General features: G+C 37.6%; 1 protein-coding gene across 3 annotated transcripts in view; it reads left to right on the top strand.

The window, feature by feature from the left end:
- Positions 1-16270, top strand: part of OLFM3 (olfactomedin 3) — a 66476-nt gene extending 50206 nt beyond the window's left edge. For all 3 annotated transcript variants that reach the window (XM_074832644.1, XM_074832643.1, XM_074832645.1), the window contains exons 3-6: positions 7-162; positions 4028-4247; positions 13098-13204; positions 14918-16270. In XM_074832644.1, the coding sequence (XP_074688745.1) occupies positions 7-162; positions 4028-4247; positions 13098-13204; positions 14918-15595 (1161 nt within the window). In that variant the 3' untranslated portion in view covers positions 15596-16270. The remainder of the gene's footprint in view (positions 1-6; positions 163-4027; positions 4248-13097; positions 13205-14917) is intronic.
- The last annotated feature ends 4563 nt before the right edge of the window (positions 16271-20833 follow it).

Below are 20833 nucleotides of genomic sequence, written 5' to 3'. Positions count from 1 at the left end.
TAACAGGTTCAGAATATGTCCCAGTCTATTGAAGTTTTAAATCTACGGACTCAGAGGGATTTCCAGTATGTTTTAAAAATGGAAACACAAATGAAAGGGCTCAAGGCCAAGTTTCGGCAAATTGAAGATGATCGGAAGACATTAATGACAAAGCATTTTCAAGTAGGTTCTATTTCAACCATAACTTTGAAAGCCTGCTGGAAGCAATGTACTAAGCAGCAATGCATGGACTGCTAAAATCTCAGCTTGAAATGCTCATACAAGAGTAACATTAAAAAGAAAATCATAAATAAATCTTCCTTTATGATTGTAATCTTTTGCTCTGTTCAATTTAATTGTAATAGGGAGTAACTATTAATTATTAAGTCATTAGAGAAATGTCACTATAAACAGATTCCTGTTTTTTCTGTATCAATGTGCATGTCATACTGAGAAATTTATATTCATTCAAGTTCCAGTGATAAATGGGGAGATCCAATGGAATTAATAGCAAACAACTAGAGAGTTGTGCACTTTTACTGTTGCCTGACATTTACTGCAGTTGAAGGGAATAAAGCCTGTAATAAATCAGGTTATTGTAATTTTTATCCAGTACAATTAAGATCCAATTTCATGTCTGAAGGTTTGCTATTTTGAATTTGGGATGGGGAGGAGGGCAATCATTCCCAGTCACATTTGTATGATTAAAAAAAGACCTTCAAGGAATTTTAATGACAATAAAAAACACAAGCCAATCTTTTTGTGAGGAAGGAGGGTTGCAGAGATTACAAAATAGCATTGTGTATTCTGAAAAAGCTATCTGAAGTACTCTTAAGGATAAAATGTTACAGGAGCATATTTATGTTCTTTAAATATCAAGTCTGATAAATTGATATTTCAGGACTGCAAGACAGAAAAATAAGATGTAGAAAATACATTCTGAGGATTACATTGTGTTAACCAAATATATATTTTTAAAGTGTTTATGAAAGTTCACATAAAATGGACTTAATGTTGTAATTGGTGCTAAGGTTAGATATCTAAACAATTACATAGCTAAGGGGTCTAATTTCTTTTTCAGAGACACTGAATATCCAGTGGGTCTTAATAATATCAGGAATTAAGTACACTAATGATCTGACTACCAAACTTTATTCTTTATGTCATCATTCTTAGTTTAGGTGAGAGTTTGAGCACATACTTCCACTTATTTTCAGGTAGTAAGAAATGTCTCCACCTTTTTTGCCTTCATCATTCATTGCTAGAACACCACCACATTTGTATAATGCCATTATATGTTCTGTATTCTCATTATAGTTTTCCATGGGAACAAAATATCAAAATCTGAATGTCTGATACACGATGTCAAAGGTCGCATATTTCTGCAGTACTCTAACCTTCTAAATATTTGATATTTGTATTGGCCAGTCACTTAACTTTAGTTTGACAGTTTGCCAGGAGTATAAAACAGATTTCCATCCAATCAAGTTACAGAGTAATTTAAAAGGTCAACATGATACAATATGCTGCTGGCTTTATCTACTAAAATTTCAGTGCTTTATCTTTCCTGAGACAAAGAAAGAAACTCATTCTGGATATAGCATAACCCCTCATATCAGCTGGCACAAAGTGCCAAAATATGTCTACCACCTATCCGTGTTGCAATACAAATTAGTTCTTGTACTACTCATCATAGCAACAAGCTAGAAGTGTCAGCAGAAACCAATAAAATTTATTTTATCATGAAAATACCAAAACCAGATTTATATCATTTACTGAAATGAGATATTCTAACACTGTGGTTCCATGTTCATGAGAACCAAAGAGAACAAATGTGATCCAGATCACACTTGAGCATATGGTCATACTTCAGTCAAATCAGCATTTATGCCAGTCAGACGATACCTGATCACCACAAAAAGTTACAGCAGTTTGCTCAAATGATACCTCATCTGGCATAAATCAGGAATAAGTTACCTTCACTAATTCTCTTAAACACGTTTTATCTTCCTGAGTTTTTGAAGCTTTGCATTTTTTTCCATCATGGTTTACCCATGATTTTTGGCAGTTCACTGCCCCACAGAACCAAAGCCTCAGTTCATAATTTTGAAATGAAGTAACAAAAACTTAAGCCTACTCTCCTTGTCATCAAGGAAAAAAATAACTGTTCATTTTAACAGGCATAAAGTGGGCTCAAGTTAAGTTTTTAATAAAAACAGTCAAACAAAAATAGTTTTAACTGTAGACAAAAAGACTCTCCACTTTTTTCTGCCCATTTCAATAATTCTTCTACTATAATGTAATTGGAAGACCCCTTGAGAATAGAACCAATAGAACTCCCAATACTCACAAATTCCTTTATAATGACATATCTGCATATAATTTAAAATGAAGTTTTCTAGGTATTAAGATGACCTGTGTGCAAAATATACTTCCTAATAACACATATAAGTCTTTATTTTGAGTAAATAATTCCAATATTAAAGCAATTGTTAAAACAATATGGATATACTAGCTAGGAGATGAAGAGATACTGCAGAACTCTCAAGCTGTCTTAGAACATGTATGAGAGGCAAAAATTCAGAGGTAGATCTTCAAGCAGCTCAATTGCTGACCGTACCTATCAGCTTCTTTCACATCTCCTTAGCAAAAATGCATTTGGCATCATCATGTTTTGGAAGTGTTCTACCCTGTTCATTGCATCCTCTAATACGAGTGATGCAACAAATTGTACGCGTGTGTCTTCACACACCTGTGCTAACCTCCAACCACATGTGCTTCTGCACCTCTTTCTTGTGCTTGGGCTTCCATTTAGTTCTCTTTTGCTATCCCTTTTACCCTGCTGACTACTCCAGCTATTCTTCAGGACTTGATTTTTTAGTCCCTTCAATAGCCTCTCCCTGTGCATCCTCATCTGTTCCCAATCTCTATTACCACCTAATGCTGGTACCTAACAAATCGTCATTTCCATTCTTTGCCTTGTTTTGTCCAGGCTTGCATCTCCTCATGCCTCTCTGGCATTTGCTTGTGGAACTCTTGCTGTTTCCTCAAATTACAAAAAGATATGCAAATCTCTGTATACAGATGATACCTCAGGGACAACCCTATATGCTTTTCAATAAAGCAAAACCTTTTGACTGCAAGGATTCTTTGAGGTTTTCTACAGAATAATAACTAAACAAAAAATAACCTCAAACAATTAGTTTAAATTTAATAAAGCCCCTATGGTTAGTGCATTTAAAAGAATAATTAAGAAATGAAAGATGAGCAGCCAATATAGGTTACAAACTGAGACAAATTCTCGAAGTATGAGACCCAGCAAAAGTCTGAGAAAGGGACAATCTGAGATTCCAAAGTGGAGCCTTATTTTATTTAATCAATGTTTAAGAATAGGATTGGCAACATAACAACAACTGCACACAACAAAAAAACAATTTGTGATAATCCAGAAGAGAGGTCAACTGAGGAAGTTCAAAGGCACCTAGTGATGCAGCAAGGTGAGAAATATAAAGTGCAGTTAAGAACCATGGATTTTTTACTTCAGAAGAAAGAGGTATATATCACTGTGGCTGGAACAGAACTAAACCCTGTTCAACAGCCATTGGGAAAAAATGAAATCAGTATTTCTAAGGAGTGAAATAGAAATTAACAGCTCACCTACTATTACAGTACTGTAAAACAGGCATGACCTCCTTGAACATCACTGTGTTCAGGCCCAATCACCTTCTCTCAAGAAAGACACACTTAGAAGGGGTTTATATCCTCTGGATGGAAAGTCAGACCTTCAACAGGTTTGATTCAGATCACTTGAAGGTAATTGTGTACTTCCAGTAGAAAAACTATCCTTTCATGCATTTTATCTGTTGCTTACTACCCTTAAGTCTGAGGTTTCCAAGACTTTCACAATACACTAATAATAGATCTGTAACTAAAATCAATAATCATTTTTAAGTCATTTTAATAATCAGGCATAAATACTACATTAAAGGGAATTAGGGGATTGAACTCCGTTAAACTGCTCTAACTCACATCTGATTGCCTTTAACAGGAGTTGAAAGAAAAGATGGATGAGCTCCTGCCACTGATCCCAGTTCTGGAACAATACAAAACCGATGCCAAATTAATCACCCAGTTCAAGGAGGAAATTAGGAATCTGTCTACTGTCCTCACTGGGATTCAGGAAGAAATTGGTGCTTATGACTATGAGGAACTACACCAGCGTGTACTTAGTTTAGAAACCAGGCTTCGAGACTGCATGAAAAAGCTCAGTAAGTTAACAATTTTGTGGCAAATTTGGTCCCTCAGCTGTATATTTTTAGTTGTGTCCCTATAGAAAGATGAAGTTTTCTTTTTTTGTTGTTTGATGAAAGACTGCATTATATTCTGATCTGTGCTACCCTAATAAAAGTCAAGAGTAATTCAACCTAAGGTCAGTCATATCATTTTAAGTTTGCACCAGTGTATCTTATATAATGATCTGCCCTACTGTATACAGAAGGAATTAAGATGGAAAATTATAACAGACAGCAACGTTAAAATCTAAGAGAATTACAACTGGCTGGAGAGCTACAAATATTCTTTCAAAAAAGCTGAGATAGGCATTGCTATTTGGGTCATCTTTGGGATGTCACTGTGAAAAAAAATTCAGTGGGAAGTAGACTACAATCAGTTTTGAGATGTCCGCATCACAACCCTGTCATCTTGTTATGACATCCGAGAGGCCACTCAGACTGTACAGTCTTTAGACCTCTAATATTAGCGTTGAGAGATGTGTCACTCTAAATTTGCAATACAACATAATTGAGCATTACACCTAATTTAAGTGAACAAAGCATGATTTTCCTAGGAAGCACAGCAACAATCCGTTGTGAGCACTGCACTACATTTACATCAGGCAGCCTCCATCTTGGTTGCTCACATGCTGGCTTTAGTTAGAAAAAGTCAAATGTTGAGCATCTCTGAAAATCAGTGCTAGTTCAGTATCAGCTACCAAAACTAAAAGTCTAAAGTATCATTATCAAGTGTCAGCCTTAACTTTCATTACCCAAAGAGGGATAATTAGTACCTACCTGCTTTACAATCACAATGCAGTGTCCCCCCTCCGCAGCCTACCCATGCATTCTGAAGACTCCTGAATGGATCACTATTGCAATCTGGATTGCTACACCAAACAATCCGGCCCCTCTATGAGAAATAAGTGCTTTGTAAGTTACCACTGAACACGAATAAACTAGAAATTCCAAGTTTCACTCCTGTGATTGGTATCTCAGTTATCAAGTGTGAGATGTTTACTTTTAAATGTTACACATGACATGAAGTATGTTATTAACTTGATAAGCAGTGCCTCTTTATTTTTGTGAGGCAATGAAATGAGAAAAATCTAGGTTAGGTTAGCCTCTTAAATTATTTATTTTCCATTTCTTTAGTTTACACTAGAAATAACACAGTGATGATGGGCTAAAATACATGAAAGACTTCTTCAAACAGAAATTTCTTATGATCCTATTTTCCCCTCAGTACACACACATAATAGCACGTTATTGCATTGACAGGAGGCAGGCAGGAGAAAATGGCTGCATTACAAAACCACAGCAAGCAAGAAAATTCATATAAATAGACAGTATTTTCTGATAGCGTTCCAGTAAGTTTATTAGACACTAGAAGATCATCAACTTATCTTTAATGAGTATCTTGTTTTTCTTTGCTTTTACAGCATATTTTTGAAACATTGATTAGTGAAGTGACTACTGTGTAAGATACATTTTATACATCAGAATGACTGTGTGTATTCACAGGGTTTATTTCCCTATTTTTCACCCACATTTTCCCTCCTGTCTATCCTGAATTCCTGCCACACGTTCTATTTCTCTTGATGTACTAATGTAAAAAAAAACTTATTCAAGTTATGTATATTAACAATAGAGAGAAAAGTTTTGTATGGAATAGATTATTAAGCACATCCATTATTAAAAGGGGTTTGGCCTTCTCAAGCTCTAATACAGATTTATTCATCCTTATTGGCATTACTCCCTGCTCTTACATGCTTAATTGACTTTTATGCTCACCTACTAATGGACTAGCTGTATTTCTGGCCTACCCCTGTGTGCCTTTTAAAGTAAAAACAGCTTCAGTTAGGCTTACTGTAAGTAACTCCTGAAAGCTGGTACCGTGTCTTCAAATCAGCAATGCCTACATCTTCTCCCCAGCCACATTCACCACGCTGGAGATGATCCAGCTGTGACTGTCCATGCCAATCTGATAGCCAGAAGCCTATGGCAGCAGAAGGCAGACTGGCCCCAATGTGCCATAGAATCTGGCTTGAATCTTCACAGATTTTGTTGCATTTCACAATATAATTATCTAACCAGCGTGTGTAATAGCTATTTTCCATTCTTCTCCCTAGCAGGTGTTCTTCAGCAATATAATGCATTATTTATATTGTCCTGGCCACTTAAAAGGGATCTTCCATCTGCACTGGCAACACTTTCAACACTCATTAACATAGAGTAAGCAGTTGTCTTACTTTCACCAAGGTTTAATGATTACCACAGCAATTGTGATGACTGAAACTTGCTCCTTCTCTGTGGAATAAGAGAAAATTCAGGCTGAAGCTGCTGAGAAATTTGTCCACAGAACTTTAAAAGGGTGCATGCGATTAAACATGTAGGAACAGAGTGCGTATGATTGCACACACCACAAATTCACAGACACTTATGCACATATGGGTCCTTTGCTGGCAATCATGTAAGGCAGGTGCATTTATAAGAGAATGCAGGTTGCACAGTATGCTTAGGACCCTCCTATTCTTGTCATAAGGTGTTTATGAAATTTGAAAAAAGTTATATAGGTAGCATTCATAGAAGCCAATACTCTGTCAAATGTTGCTTATGTAGTATGAAGAAATAATTAGATACACATTGGATTCACTTATAGCTACATCTGAATATAATGTAGAATCTAAATATTTTAAAGTAACATTTTTGGTTAGAAATTCAAAAGCAGAATATTCTATGTATCCAAAAAAATGCTATTACATCAGTGGCAGAAGAGGTATTAGTGCAGGCATAAGATTACTTTATTGATTACAGTGATACTTGCACTTCCAAAGCATCCCTCCCTTTGGGATTTTAAGAACTTTACAAATATCATTTAGTACAAAACTGTGCAATAGATACACATACTGTTATCCCCATTTTGTAGATGAAGGAACAAGCAGCCCAGGAGGATAGATTACTTTCCCAAAGATTACACAGCAAGTCATTGCACACATGCAGAAGAATCCAGAGGCTTCCTCTCAGCAAGCTCAATTGCTGTACTGCTTCCTGGATTTGTATTATGCAGCACAACAGACATACACCCATTAAGTAAGAACTAATTCTTCATTCCCTCACATTACAATGTTACAACAAATTTGACCATAAGCAGAAAAATGCAAGTAGTAAAACACTTGGAAGTCAGTTGTGTAACCGCTGAAAAAATACTTTATTTTTCCCCTGTTTGTTACTTACAATAAATAGAATAATGATGCTAATGAACAATTCAAGAGAATGTTTTGATTTTATTTCCCTTGCAAATCCTTCTATAAATCATACACTCACTTGGTATATATAGCAGCTACCAATATTCATCTGCATCACAGAGACTGGGACTATCAATAACGTATTCCTAGCTATCTTCAAAATAGCTCCCATCCAATTGGTCTATCACAACCTTCTCTCCTGGTATTTGCTCACTCTGGAGCAGCTTTCCAGATGCGTTCTGCCCCATAGACTTTCCCAGTCTACAGGGGTACTACATCTACTTTCTTTTTTAATGGTTACTTTACTTCATGGTCAGCTTCTTCCTTAATATAAATAAATACAGGAAACCACAGACTCACTGGAGTCCACAGTACAAAACTGTTACAAGAGATGAATCAAGCCATAAAGATCCAGATTCTGCATGATGCTATGTTCCTTGTACAGTTCAACTGAGGATGGATAAACAGAGGTTTGATTTTCCAATTACTACAATCAGTTATGGTTGGGATTTTCTAATGTAGGCAGCCTGCTTCTTTCAAAGAAAAGGGAAAGAGACTGAGTGCTTCTAAAAATCCCACTCTTTCTGTGTAACCCCATATGAACCTCTTAGTGGTGGAAAAAATGCCTAGAAATATCACTTTTTCTCTTTTTTCTTAGTGTTCCTGAACTTCCTGACATTTGCTAGTATGGGGATGTATTTCACCTACCTTCTCACTAGCATCTGGTCCTTCTCCCATCAGGGAATTAAAGAGCAGAGGTTTACTATAAACCAAAACTTTTCAGTCAGTAAAAAAACCTTTTCCACCATCACAAGAGTTATTTCCACATCCTCATATGTCCCCCCCTTCTGCCAGTAAAAAAAGAAGAAAAGGAAAAAAAATGGAGTTGTTGGCCATGTTAATAAAAATGCACAGGCCAGTTTTAATTCTCAGCCCCCTCACTGCTATGGAAAATTCATAGCCCAGAAGTGTTTCCTATTTCAACATGACATTTGTCTATGTTCTATTTCTCTACATACAAAACGAGCTAAAGAAAAGTCTCAACTGGAAACTAAGTGGAATTTTTTTAATTTCAGACTCCCAGACTTGCCATGCCACAACAGTGTTAAGTAAATGATCCTGCCTTTCAGTATATTAGTATCACAATTCCCTAGCAAGAAACCTCAGCATGCGAGATCAGTTTTAATATAGCCACACAAACAATGATAAGGTTCATTCTGCAGCTAAGAATATAGGCTGGGATCAGATCAACACATTTTACACTTAAGCAGACAAGAAGAAGCTGTTTCCAATTCTGGTGGAGGAGTGAGGAAAATTTCTTGCACTGAATGCAAAGTTGGAAGTGCTTACAACCACACAGAAAACTCGCCTCGCTTTGTCAGTGAACTGCTAAACGTTATATTGAGCTTTACTCTTTCAAGAGTTGTCATTCATTTAACTTCTGTATCAAATGCAGGATCAGGCTTGGGGAAGTTATAAGGGAATTTATCTTTATCAAGTCAGTATTGCTAATTATTTCAGTGTTAAACAGATTGATAAACTGCACATTGTAGTAACGTCATCAAAATGCTGTGATATTCATCTGGAATAAATTATGTAATTGTATGAGTAAGTCAATATATACTTCAACACAGACAGCACACTTGCTACTTTATAATGAACAAAACATAAACGATCCCAATTCTGCCAATTTTCATAGGTCAGCTGTAATGTATGGGTAGACACATTTGAAGGCAGGGCTCCAACAGACAGAACTAGACAAAACAACGATACCTTTCTCTTGAAGAAGGAGGAATTACTTTTACTGTTTTCTTAATTGCATTCACTTGATTCTTTTAACTTCTGAACAAATATCGGAAGCAATACTGCATTAGAGGGCTGTCTGAAGATTTGACAGAAGGTTTGTGATCTGAATTTCAGAGGGATTTCCATGAGAAGGGGAGGACAATTTGGCCTCAATTACTTTTTCCTAGTCTCACATTTCCCTGCATCAGTCAACAACAGGTTCAGTTAGCAAGCCAGTTGATTTGTGGAATACTTGGGACAATTTACTTCTATGAAAGTTACTTGTGCAACAGTTCAGAACAGCATGAGCTGATTTATCAAGTTGACCATTTAGCCAAGACTTGCTTTGGGGCCTTGTCCCGTTCTTTCAAGCAGTTCTTTCTGAACTAAGAGGACTTACTGATAAGGGGTTCCAGTCCACATGTATCTGGAAGCAAAGGTTTGAGTTTTGACTACTCAAAAGAAAAGAGAGATGACACCCATGTACTTGGCCATAAACATTTTTCAAATTAACAGAAGAGTGAGATTCTGAGACAATCTGCAGTTGGGGTAAGGGTAGGCAAGGGCAAACAATATTTCCCCATTTTTAAAATCATGTTAATAATTTTATAAAAAGGCTGTCTGCAATATGAGGGTAACTAGACTTATATGACTAGAATTTTAGTGGAGACTTCATATATTAAGTTCCTGTGCCTAAGGTTCTCCCAGCTATAAGGAGGCTGTGATGACAAGACAGAGGTGGTCCCTGACAGCTCTGCTGTTTCCTTCTGACTGCCCACACTGTCAGCAAGTAGCCCAACAGACCTCAGGTACTGCTGAGGTTCACAGAGAAACCTGCTGATGGGATATGAATTATCACTACAGTGGGAATGGCTTGCTGTATGTGGAAAAATTACTTGAGTATTACTCCTCAGTTTTAAATACAAGTTCCATCAAATTACATCACAAATAGGCAGATTTATGGGTCTCTGTTTAATAAACAAGGACAAAAAAAAGATGGGACATACTACAGGGCAGGAGAAAAAAAAAATCCTCATGACTCTTGCAAGATGCTCTGTTTTGTTATGCTGAAAAGAGAAGCTTTGTCACTTTTCCAGTCAGCTGCCCCTCAGCTATATAGCAACTCTCCTAACAAGTCTTCTTTTCTTGATCACTACATGCTATCTGGGAATAAAAATCTAATCACATAAATATACCCTGTCTCAAACTGCTGATCATTTAGTGGCTGAAGTACAATGTCATCTCTTTTTTCACATTGTATCTCAATACATTTTGAAATATCATTCTCTAAAAGCATCTGACTCCTGTCATGGGAAAGTGGCTCAGTTCATATAGTTTAAACCAAATCAAGACTGAAGAGGTTTATTAATTATTAACAACATGTAATTAACTGGCAATCAGTGAACTATACATTTGGGATCAATACAAGTAATACAAGAGATGAACCACAGTACTACACACTTAAGAAACATTCATCAACCTACAAATTTCTGAACACCTTTCTCTAGCTAGAATCAAAAAGCTCCAGTCACACACAGCACACCACATGCACAAACAGCCATGGAGTTAGTGCGCACACCCCCCCAACAGCTGGCATGGGCTACAAGCATACTCCCTGCTTTTACACCTCTTCTGCTGGAGATGTGGGGCCTCGAGCTTGATGCATGCCCATGCTGCTCCCCACAATCCGCTACCACACACACCACTGAGAAGGCGCGTGAGTTCACACATACCTGCCCTGGCTGTGGGACCCGGCCCGCTGCCCCGTACTCTGACCCCACTGGCTGAGCGCTGCCTGCTCAGGGTACCTGGTGGGGCAGCGGCTCTCCTCGCCTCGGCAGAAGCCATCGTGCCAGCAGACGGTTCTGCAAATTCAACTCATGCTGTGCACACTCCCATGCCTGCCCCAACACCCAGCCCTGTGCAGAAGGTGGGTTCTGTGAGCACCCCCACGTCTCTGCCATGGGTTCTTCTTTAAGTTTTGTCCGTTCAGAAGTGAAATTTCACAGCTCATTTTTGATTCCACATTTAGCTTCCTAGATATTTTTTTAAATAGAAAAAACAGTTTCAGAATTCCAAATTCTTTGCTTACGTTTTCCTACTAGTTTCAATACTGTATTTTAAAGGCACCAATTAGTATACCTTTTAACTCATACATTCATTGTATTTTAATTCTAAAACTCCAAATTAAAAACTACAAATTCAGGAGTAATTAATTTTTTCCTGATTTTGTTCTACTCATTATTGGGTTTCTGATAATTTTATTCCAAATTAAACCCCTCTGAAGGTTTGAGTTTACCTTGTGCCCATTTTTGAGACTATTTACTAACATACCACCTATAAATAGAAGCCTTCACCTTGATGGGATATAGTCCTCTAATTTCCAAGCTAATAGCAGTTCATTGCTGTAGAACACAATACTAGCAGCCTATATACAAGAAATTCCAGAATAAAAAATTATGTACTATGATAACCAACTGTAGAAAACCTATAATATCCTTTAAAATGGGAAATTCCAAAATATCTTCAAAACATTGTAAGATACATAGATTGAGATATGTAAATAATAATGTCTTTGAATTGACCCAGAAAACAGACACAGCCTACCCTGCTCATTGAGGTCTCAGCATGTACACAATTATCTTCTTTTCATTACACCCCACTTCCCTGGCTGTGAACAAAATCCCCGCGAGCAGCCTCTGAGTTGTCACCACAACATTAACCCCCTTCTAATTGACTGAAATAGGCTTGCACAATACATTCCTTGCCAGTTACATAAAGCAGAAAATCCCGGCTTGATGTGACCTTCTCTTTTGAACTGAATAAATACATGCTCAACACCAGATGCAGTTTGTTTTCCACATTTCCTGGATAGATAGGGCTATACAACACAGCAAAACCGTGTATCATGGAGAAACACTTATTTTTAAATTAAAAAAATGAATTAAATATGTTACTTCTTTTTACATTCTTATGGAACATATTTTCTTCAAAAATGTGCTACTTCACCTGCTCACCTCAAACCTTTGTGTGATAGTAAGCCTCTTGGTAAATATATGAATTCCACCAGGGGCTTGTTGCTAATAGCTATGTTATTAATGTCCCCTAAAATATAGATTTTTGAATTGTTAGGAAGGTCAGCACCCAAGATCATATCGACTCTCATTATTTCCTCCCAGACAGTCTAATATGAGACAGCCTAATGGATTAGAAGCTAACTGATACAGCCAAGGTTGCTGAATAATTCTCATATTTGCTCTCAACTTCAGACAGACCCCTAGTACTGGAACAGCTACATGTGTGTAACCAGAGGGCAGTCAGACACAGGCATTTGTTTACAGCTATACGTTTTGTGTACAAGCTCATTTTTTCCTGTCTGCCTTAACCTCTTTGTTACCCTGGTCAATGGAAAACTGAAACATCCATCAATCCTAGCCTTGCACTGAACTTTCTGAAGGCAAAAGTGAGGGGGGTTATGTCTTCTTTTCATTTATTATTAACTGTTACTCACTTTAACTCAGATGATATTTTACTAGGTTGTATTTTTCTTTATGCCCAGAAAATGTAACTGTGCATTAAAATATATAAAAACAAAAATATAGACAAATAAATTTTTATTTGTATATTTTTACATACTTATATTACTGCTCAATATGGAAAAGTTCATATGGTGAAGATGACAATCCATCTTCAACATAAGCCTGAATCCCCTCGAGCCACTATTTAGTTTAGAGCAATTGGTCTTGTACTCTGACTGATGTCAAGGAGAGTTGTGTAATTATTTGCATTAATGCATTTGTTTTTCTAATTTCAGCATGTGGCAAATTGATGAAAATTACAGGCCCCATTACAGTCAAGATATCCGGAACCCGATTTGGAGCCTGGATGACAGATCCATTAGCATCAGAGAAAAATAATCGAGTATGTTAAGGCACTGAATACTTTGTGCCCTTCTGGAGTTTTACTTGGTTTATTTTAATCTTCAACAAGATATTTTCCCCCTAGGAGGTTACACTTGCAAGCATGTTTCTTCTACTTCCATCATTTTCACTGTTAAACATCTTCAGAGATAAAGCAACAGTGTTGGTGCAAAAATATCCAAAGACAGAAGTTACCTAAGCACCTTTGTGCTGCTTCCTTCAACTGTTTCAGGGATGACATACACCTATCTGAACCAACTACACAATTTTTTTCTACCTACCATATTTAATTGAGCTTGGATCTTTAAGAACCCAAGTAATAAAACACAAACATCAACACTTTTACCCAAGAGCATAACCCATAATGCAGCACAGTAAAAATTTGCAGGATTAGGCCCCATAGAAGCTGTATTCAGACCATTTGCCACCTCAGATCCAAGTTACATAATTATTTGGATCTGCAATAGGATCTCAAACTGGCCACAGCTTTGAGGAGGTACTCTCTCCATCAAAGGGCTTTTGAAGTAAAAACACTAGGTTTCATTTCTGTGAGATCCACAAGGTTAAATTTTTGAATACAGAAAAAAGAATGCAATAGATAAGACAACATACAAATGGTAATAACTAAAGATTTGTGTGCAGCTCTCCCATGCCTGCTGTGTCTATGTAGGTTTACCACTGACCCTGGGAATCCTGATTATCTTTAGGAGAACAGCAAGCTCTGCTCAGCCCCATCTTGTCCTGAGGAAGTTTCCTCAGCCACCTCAGAGCACCAGTGGCTGCTCCAGAACCATCCCCATGGGCCCTTGTCTCCACCAGCACCTGCTCCTCACTGTGCCCTCTCCCCACACACCCTGCAGCCGCCTCCCCAGCCAGCCTCCACGTTCCCCCTCTGCCACCCTCTTAAAGCAACACAAATGCTACCTGTGTGCCAGCAAGTTAAAACAAATCATATCCCTCACAGCATCTCGACCAGTAGGAAGATGAGGAGCTGAACTGGCATTTATACAGATATTTTGTTAATGCCAGTTTTGAAACAGGCACAGAAAATATCTCCAGAAATTATTCTGTTCTTTTATTAGTCAGGATTTGATCTATCCTCTGACAAACTAAAAGGAGAAAAGGCAAAATGCATGAAAGAAAAATGGGGAAGTTGGCATACAGAACATTAAAGAAAAAGTATTGATTTTCTTTTCTTTTGTTTTAAGGGAAAAAAATGGTTCCTAAACTTTACTGGTTTCATTGCTATTGTATTTGGTTTGTTTACTAAGAATAGACTATTTTTCACTGATTAGAGGTTCAGCTGAAAAAAATTCAACCAAATTTATTTCTAAGCATAAATCCAAGTTTAGCTCACATGCCATTTCTCATCTCTCTCTTTGATTATTAGTCTCTGGGAATATATTTAAGCAAGCCCCATATATCAGAGACCCAAACACTGAATGATCCAAAATTAAATTTCTCTGAAAATGCAGACACTGTAGTTAGCAACAGTCGTCTTGAGAGTTCACCTGTGTTGGTAAGTTTTGATTCAGAAATTCAAGAGTTCCTCATGCTTTTGTAAACAGGAATGTGGACAATACTTTGACGGCCTGCTGCATACCTAAAACTTTTTTTCCTTCTTCTTCTGCAATGCATCCATCATGCCATATCATGATCATGTACCACAGATTGTGTTCCAAGTGTTTACTCCCAATCTTTGTTTTCTTTCCAGGTCTGGTACATGGATAGTTACACTAACAATAAAATTGTCCGTGAATATAAATCAATTGCAGACTTTGTCAGTGGGGCTGAATCAAGGACATACAACCTTCCATTCAAATGGGCAGGAACCAACCACGTTGTCTACAATGGCTCCCTCTATTTCAACAAGTATCAGAGCAACATCATCATCAAATACAGCTTTGACACTGGGCGGGTGCTTGCACAGCGTAGCCTTGAGTATGCTGGCTTTCACAATGTCTACCCTTATACCTGGGGTGGCTTTTCTGATATTGACCTGATGGCAGATGAAATTGGGCTATGGGCTGTGTATGCCACCAACCAGAATGCAGGCAACATTGTCATCAGCCAGCTAAACCAGGATACACTGGAGGTGCTGAAGAGCTGGAGCACAGGCTACCCAAAGAGAAGTGCTGGAGAATCCTTCATGATCTGTGGCACCTTGTATGTTACTAACTCTCACTTAACAGGAGCCAAGGTCTACTATTCTTATTCCACAAAAACTTCCACTTACGAGTATACAGACATTCCTTTCCATAATCAGTATTTTCACATATCCATGCTTGACTACAATGCAAGAGATAGAGCTCTCTATGCCTGGAATAACGGACATCAAGTCCTGTTTAACGTTACCCTTTTCCATGTCATTAAAACTGAAGATGACACATAATTTTCTTTCCCTTCCCTTTCCTTCACCTCCTTCCCTCAAAGCAGTGTCATTTGTGATAAACTCTAAAAGCATCCATCTCTTTCAATTCCTTTTAATTTACATTTCTTTTTTCATTAAGGAAAAGCAACATTTTCTACCATATAATGCATTTCAAATATGGCTGAGCCTGTCAAAAATGACCTGTTGGAAATAAAAGCATCTTAACTCATGATTCTACAAGGTCTGTCAAGACCTTGTCTTGAAAAGCACTAAAGAGGATTTAAGTGGCTAAAGACAGTTTTTAGAAGATTATGATCTGCCTTATTTTAGAGTCAGAGACTAATGGTGGCTTAAATGCATGAATGTCTTTTTTTACCTCATTTTTGGTTTTAATCTATTGCTCAACTTCAGGAAACATTTTGGTAGTTTCAGACACGTATCGCACATTGTATTTTTTATTTATTCCAAAAGAAAGATTTAGGAATTTAATTTACTTGGACATGGAATATGATTCATTTTGCCATCACCCAATTTCAGATGTGGTGCTGTACAGTATGTTTTTAAATATCTTGCAAACATTTTATCGACAGTATGTATTTCTACCATTGTAACCACCATTGTGCAATTGTATCTCTTCACTTATGTGAAAGTAAACTGAGTACTATTTTTTATAAAATATATTGAAGCTTAATTGCAGTTCTGGCTATGGGTCAATTGAAAGTGGTAAAAATCTGAGAGAAGGTGGTTATTTCTGAGAAAAAACAATAGCTTCTCAGGTGCGTGATCCTTATTCTCAGCTTTGCTTGGTAGACCCCTTCTTATTCACCATTGGTGCTTACTGGCAAATCTGCAGCTTTGAAGCCTCATACCAGTCCCATCTTTACAATCATTTGCCCTGCCCAATTTTTATCTCATGTTGCTGGGTTCTCTCTCTTTCAGTCTCTTTTTCTCCTACTCTCTTCCTTTCCACCATTTTATTTCCCTTGTTTATGCTCACTCCCTGATCTGGGCTTTACAAGGGAGAATCTGAAAGCAGCAGCTGCCCATGCCTCCAGCCCAAGTATGTGAGCGCATCCCATATTTGCACTGTTCTGGGGAAGTGAGGAGCAATGTTAGAAGTCAAGTTGCTTTCCTTAATCTGCCTGTCTTCTTACTCATAATAGAAGAACATTTATCTGTTGACAAAGCTCTTCTCTGGGATGACAGTAATCAGAGAGAAAATACAAAGGAAAAAGTTCGAAGCCAAAATGATCAGTGTAGCACCTGGTAGCTGCCATATTGCTTGCCCTTGCTAGAAAACAGCCACAACACTGAGGCCAACCTCTTGTAAAGAGGTTTGCATTTTGCTAGCAGTAGTATTGATACTTATCATCAAAACTGATGCCTTTAAGAAACAAATATTTCTGAAATCTGTAGCTTGCTACACTCTCTCATTAGAAATTGGGGGGGGGGGGGGGGGGGGCAGGCATATTTTATTGGGAAAAAGGAATAAGGTGTTATTTATTTTGGCATAAATGGAAAGTAACATTAACAACTAGTATAAGACTTTATTAAGCTGGGCTATCATAAAGCAAAGAGACAGGTATCTGAAAAATTGTTTGCAAGCTCTGTTCCTCACAAAATCTGAGTTTTTCCTCTTTATACCCTTTGAAATTAGGTTCATAGAAAAGGAAGAACATTTATGAAAATGTTTCTATTTAAGAACAAGAAAAAAATTAAATGCACTGATATTTTGCCATTTCTAATTTGAAGACATTTGATTGCTGATTCTTCCAACATACCAGCTGAGACCACCTTAAGTCTCATGAATGTTTTCATTATTATAATATATATGTCTATATACATTTACAAGTCTGCTTTACCATATAAGCCCACATGAATCTGAACAACAAATTGCCTTATTTTTCATACTGGTTGCAAAACAGAAAACTTAGCTAATTAGGTTTCAAGAACTGATAAAGGGGAAAAAAACAACAAATTACACTGCAACATGACCAGAGAAAAGTTACTCTCCTGCTTCCATTTCCCCACTCCTGCCTGGCTGAAATGATAGCTGTTATCCCTTACAATCAGTTACACAGAATTTGGAGACACCGAGTTCAGCTAAACAGACAAATTAAACCACTTCACTCCTGTAACCAGCTTTCCTGTATTGACAATGAAACCTTTGTGACACGTGAAAGCGTATACGACTACTCGTTAAAAAAGGTATTTTGTGTCATATAGAAATGTTTTATGAAAATTAAGTACATTCATATTTTTATCAAAAGCCCTAAAACAAACCCTAACCTTCCCCCCCACAGAGCAACTTCAACAAAACAGAATATTTTCACAATACAGCATTCTTAAAAACATTAGTCATTAGATTGAGAAATTAAATTTCTTTCTACTGTATCATCATAAACTAGACTAATAGTCATTACATGAGGATCACTTCACCTGAAAAAAATTGTTACTACCATATTTCTTTATAAGAATTTCATACTGTGTAATTAGCATGCATACATTAGTACAAGCTGATAACAGTTCTTACAGTAAGATTAATCTCACCCGATTTCAATGCCATTTAGTTAGACATTTAAAGGGTAACAGACTCCTATTAGTCAAAGGAAAGAAAGAGACACTACTACAGGGTGCTAGAGATGGGTGGATAAGAGAGGTGATTTGTCTTACCGATGAAGCTACCGTGCTAAAGCATAGAAGTCATACCTAGCTAAATCCTGCCCTTCTAAATTAGTAACAGTGGGTTGGATTCAAATACCTTTAAACATGAAATAACAGCTTGCACAGCATCAATGCAACAAAACCTGGTGAGACATTATCAAGTAAGTAGCACTGCTTCCCACTAAGGAGCATTCATTTTTTCTGTTAATCAGTGTTGATCACCTGTCTTTTCCAGATTGGAAGTTCCAAAGCCATTCCCAAAAGGCTGAAAACACCATGCCTCAATATAAGCAAATTTGTGTTACAAGCTTTGCCTTCATAATTGAGCAGCACAAGCAGAAAATCATAATATAGCAGCAACCTACATAGATATCAGCAAGTAAAGTTTTATTCTTATAATTAAAGCATAGGCTATTTGTTATGAGAAGGTACTGATACTACAGGACAAAAAAACATCTCTCCTTAAACATAAGAAAATTAGTTTTAGAGCCTATTTTAATATCTTGGTGACTTCTTGCTTCAAAGGATAAGCATGTAAAAGGACCGTGTCATTCCTGCACCCAAAACAGAATTCTTAAATTTCACAAAGCTGCAATACCAGCAGAAAGGGACGCACACAACCACAAATCTAGCACGGGGGACACAAGCCTGCCAATCCACCAGGAGCGCCTCTCCTGAGGGAACCTAAGCAACATCAACGACACACACCACAAAGCCCACAGCTTTCTCCCTGGAATGGACTAACCATTCCCCATGACAAAACAGGTAGAACAAACCTCCCCAGAGAAAGCTTCCTGAACAGCAATAATCTTTTATAGTCCCTTCTGGCAATTTTTTCCAGTGAGTAACTACCAAGTGTATTATTATGCACACAGGCTGTTCAGCATTCCCTATCTGTCAGTGTACTAAGCAGATCACTGGCAGAGTGACTCTGTGGAGCCTACTCAGCACTATAGTCACTGCTAGCAAAAGATGGTATTCAATTCGAAAAATTAAAAGAAAATAGTTGAGTGAGACAGAGTGATACAATGTTTGAATCACAGATTGCTTATATCTAAGAATATTAATTTCTAGACAAGCTCAGGGGCACTAGTTGTCACTCAGCTCAGCAGGCTGGATCCACAGCAAAGGAAGACAGGATCTTTGTTTCAAACCACAGCCTGAATAAATCTGTTACCTGGTAGTTTGTCAAAATAAACAATTGCTTAGAAAACACTGGAGATGAACAAACCATTCACAGCAAATTATTCACGTGGTAAATCATACCCTTTTCCAGTTCAAGAATTGCCAGGGAACAGTCTTGATTCATACTGATTTTTATGCTAGTCAAAATGTTTTTGGAAACCATTTGGATGGGCATGTATCTTCCTATAAATCATCCAAGCATTCCCTGCTGCACATCTTACTCTATGTCCCTAGCATTCAGGAAGCAATGCTGAGCATTTGGGCATCTTGTCCACATGAGGCCAATGAGGGCTGCAGCTGCAGAGCTCTGGGGCAGAGCTTCATCTCAGCCCATTGCGCTGACAAGCTCCCCACTGCACTAATTCTGAGGAGACTGACTCCTGCTCCATGACATTCTGTAACAACTGCATCCCACCAGAAGCTCACACTCAAAACGACTCAAGCATGCAAAGACTAACTTCCACAGATCATAGAGCCAAGTCTTGAAATTTACTTCCCCACCAATAGAGACCATCTTACTGCCAAAACAAAAAACAAAGCCCATTTTCTAAGCTTAGCTTACCCCAGTAATTCTTCCCACATAACCATATATATGCACATCAATATGCAAGCAAATAAATTAACTATAAACTAATCCTAGAATTATAGAATAATAAGGTTGTTTCTCCTACAGAAGACAGACCATTTAGGAGGTTATGCAAAGATCATTATTACTGGGGTTTCTACATTGTTATCAGGAAACCGAGGAGACACAGAGTTACTGAGCAGCAAGTTGTGCAGAATGGCATTTGCTGGGCTCTAGAAAACAGACGTTCTGCATTGATGCTATAGCTATGACCACAGGTTCACAAAACCGAGATGTGCAGGGGTTTTCTCCAAACTGCAAACAGATCATCTACCTGATTACTCTGGTATTATGATTAATTACCACTCTTATAATCTGTGAGCTCCTGTAGACTTTCAGTTGCTGTCAATCAGCGCATTTAGTAAGCATTTCAAGACAACTTCTAGCCTTCCACATCTCCCTTTTTCCTCAGAGGCCTCTCACGTAAGTAGTGCACATTGTGTCAGACAAGCTGTAAGGGTGATGAACACAAGGGACACAGCCTTTCTGCAGCTCTCATTCAAGTCAGCAGGGATTATTCATAAACATAGACATTAGCCCCAGATATCAAAACTGTTTCTTTTGAGACTACTGCATGGAGGAAATCCTCACTCTTAAAATACAAATCATGTTTATTGATTTTATATCAACAGGAGTTGCACAAGCTTCCCACAAAAGTGTTCAGCCCCTTAAAGACTAGAGATATTTGTCTCCATCTCTGAAATACAAGCAGGGAAGAAAATTCACAATTTCTTTAGAATCAGAAATTTCTGCTAGTCTCATACACAGCTTGCCAGCTGAGCATC

This window comes from Strix aluco, chromosome 8 (genome assembly GCF_031877795.1).
Source record: "Strix aluco isolate bStrAlu1 chromosome 8, bStrAlu1.hap1, whole genome shotgun sequence".
In the NCBI taxonomy this organism is placed as follows: Eukaryota; Metazoa; Chordata; class Aves; order Strigiformes; family Strigidae; genus Strix; species Strix aluco.
Note: the sequence above shows the minus strand (reverse complement) of the source record. Positions and strands in the feature narration are given on the sequence as shown.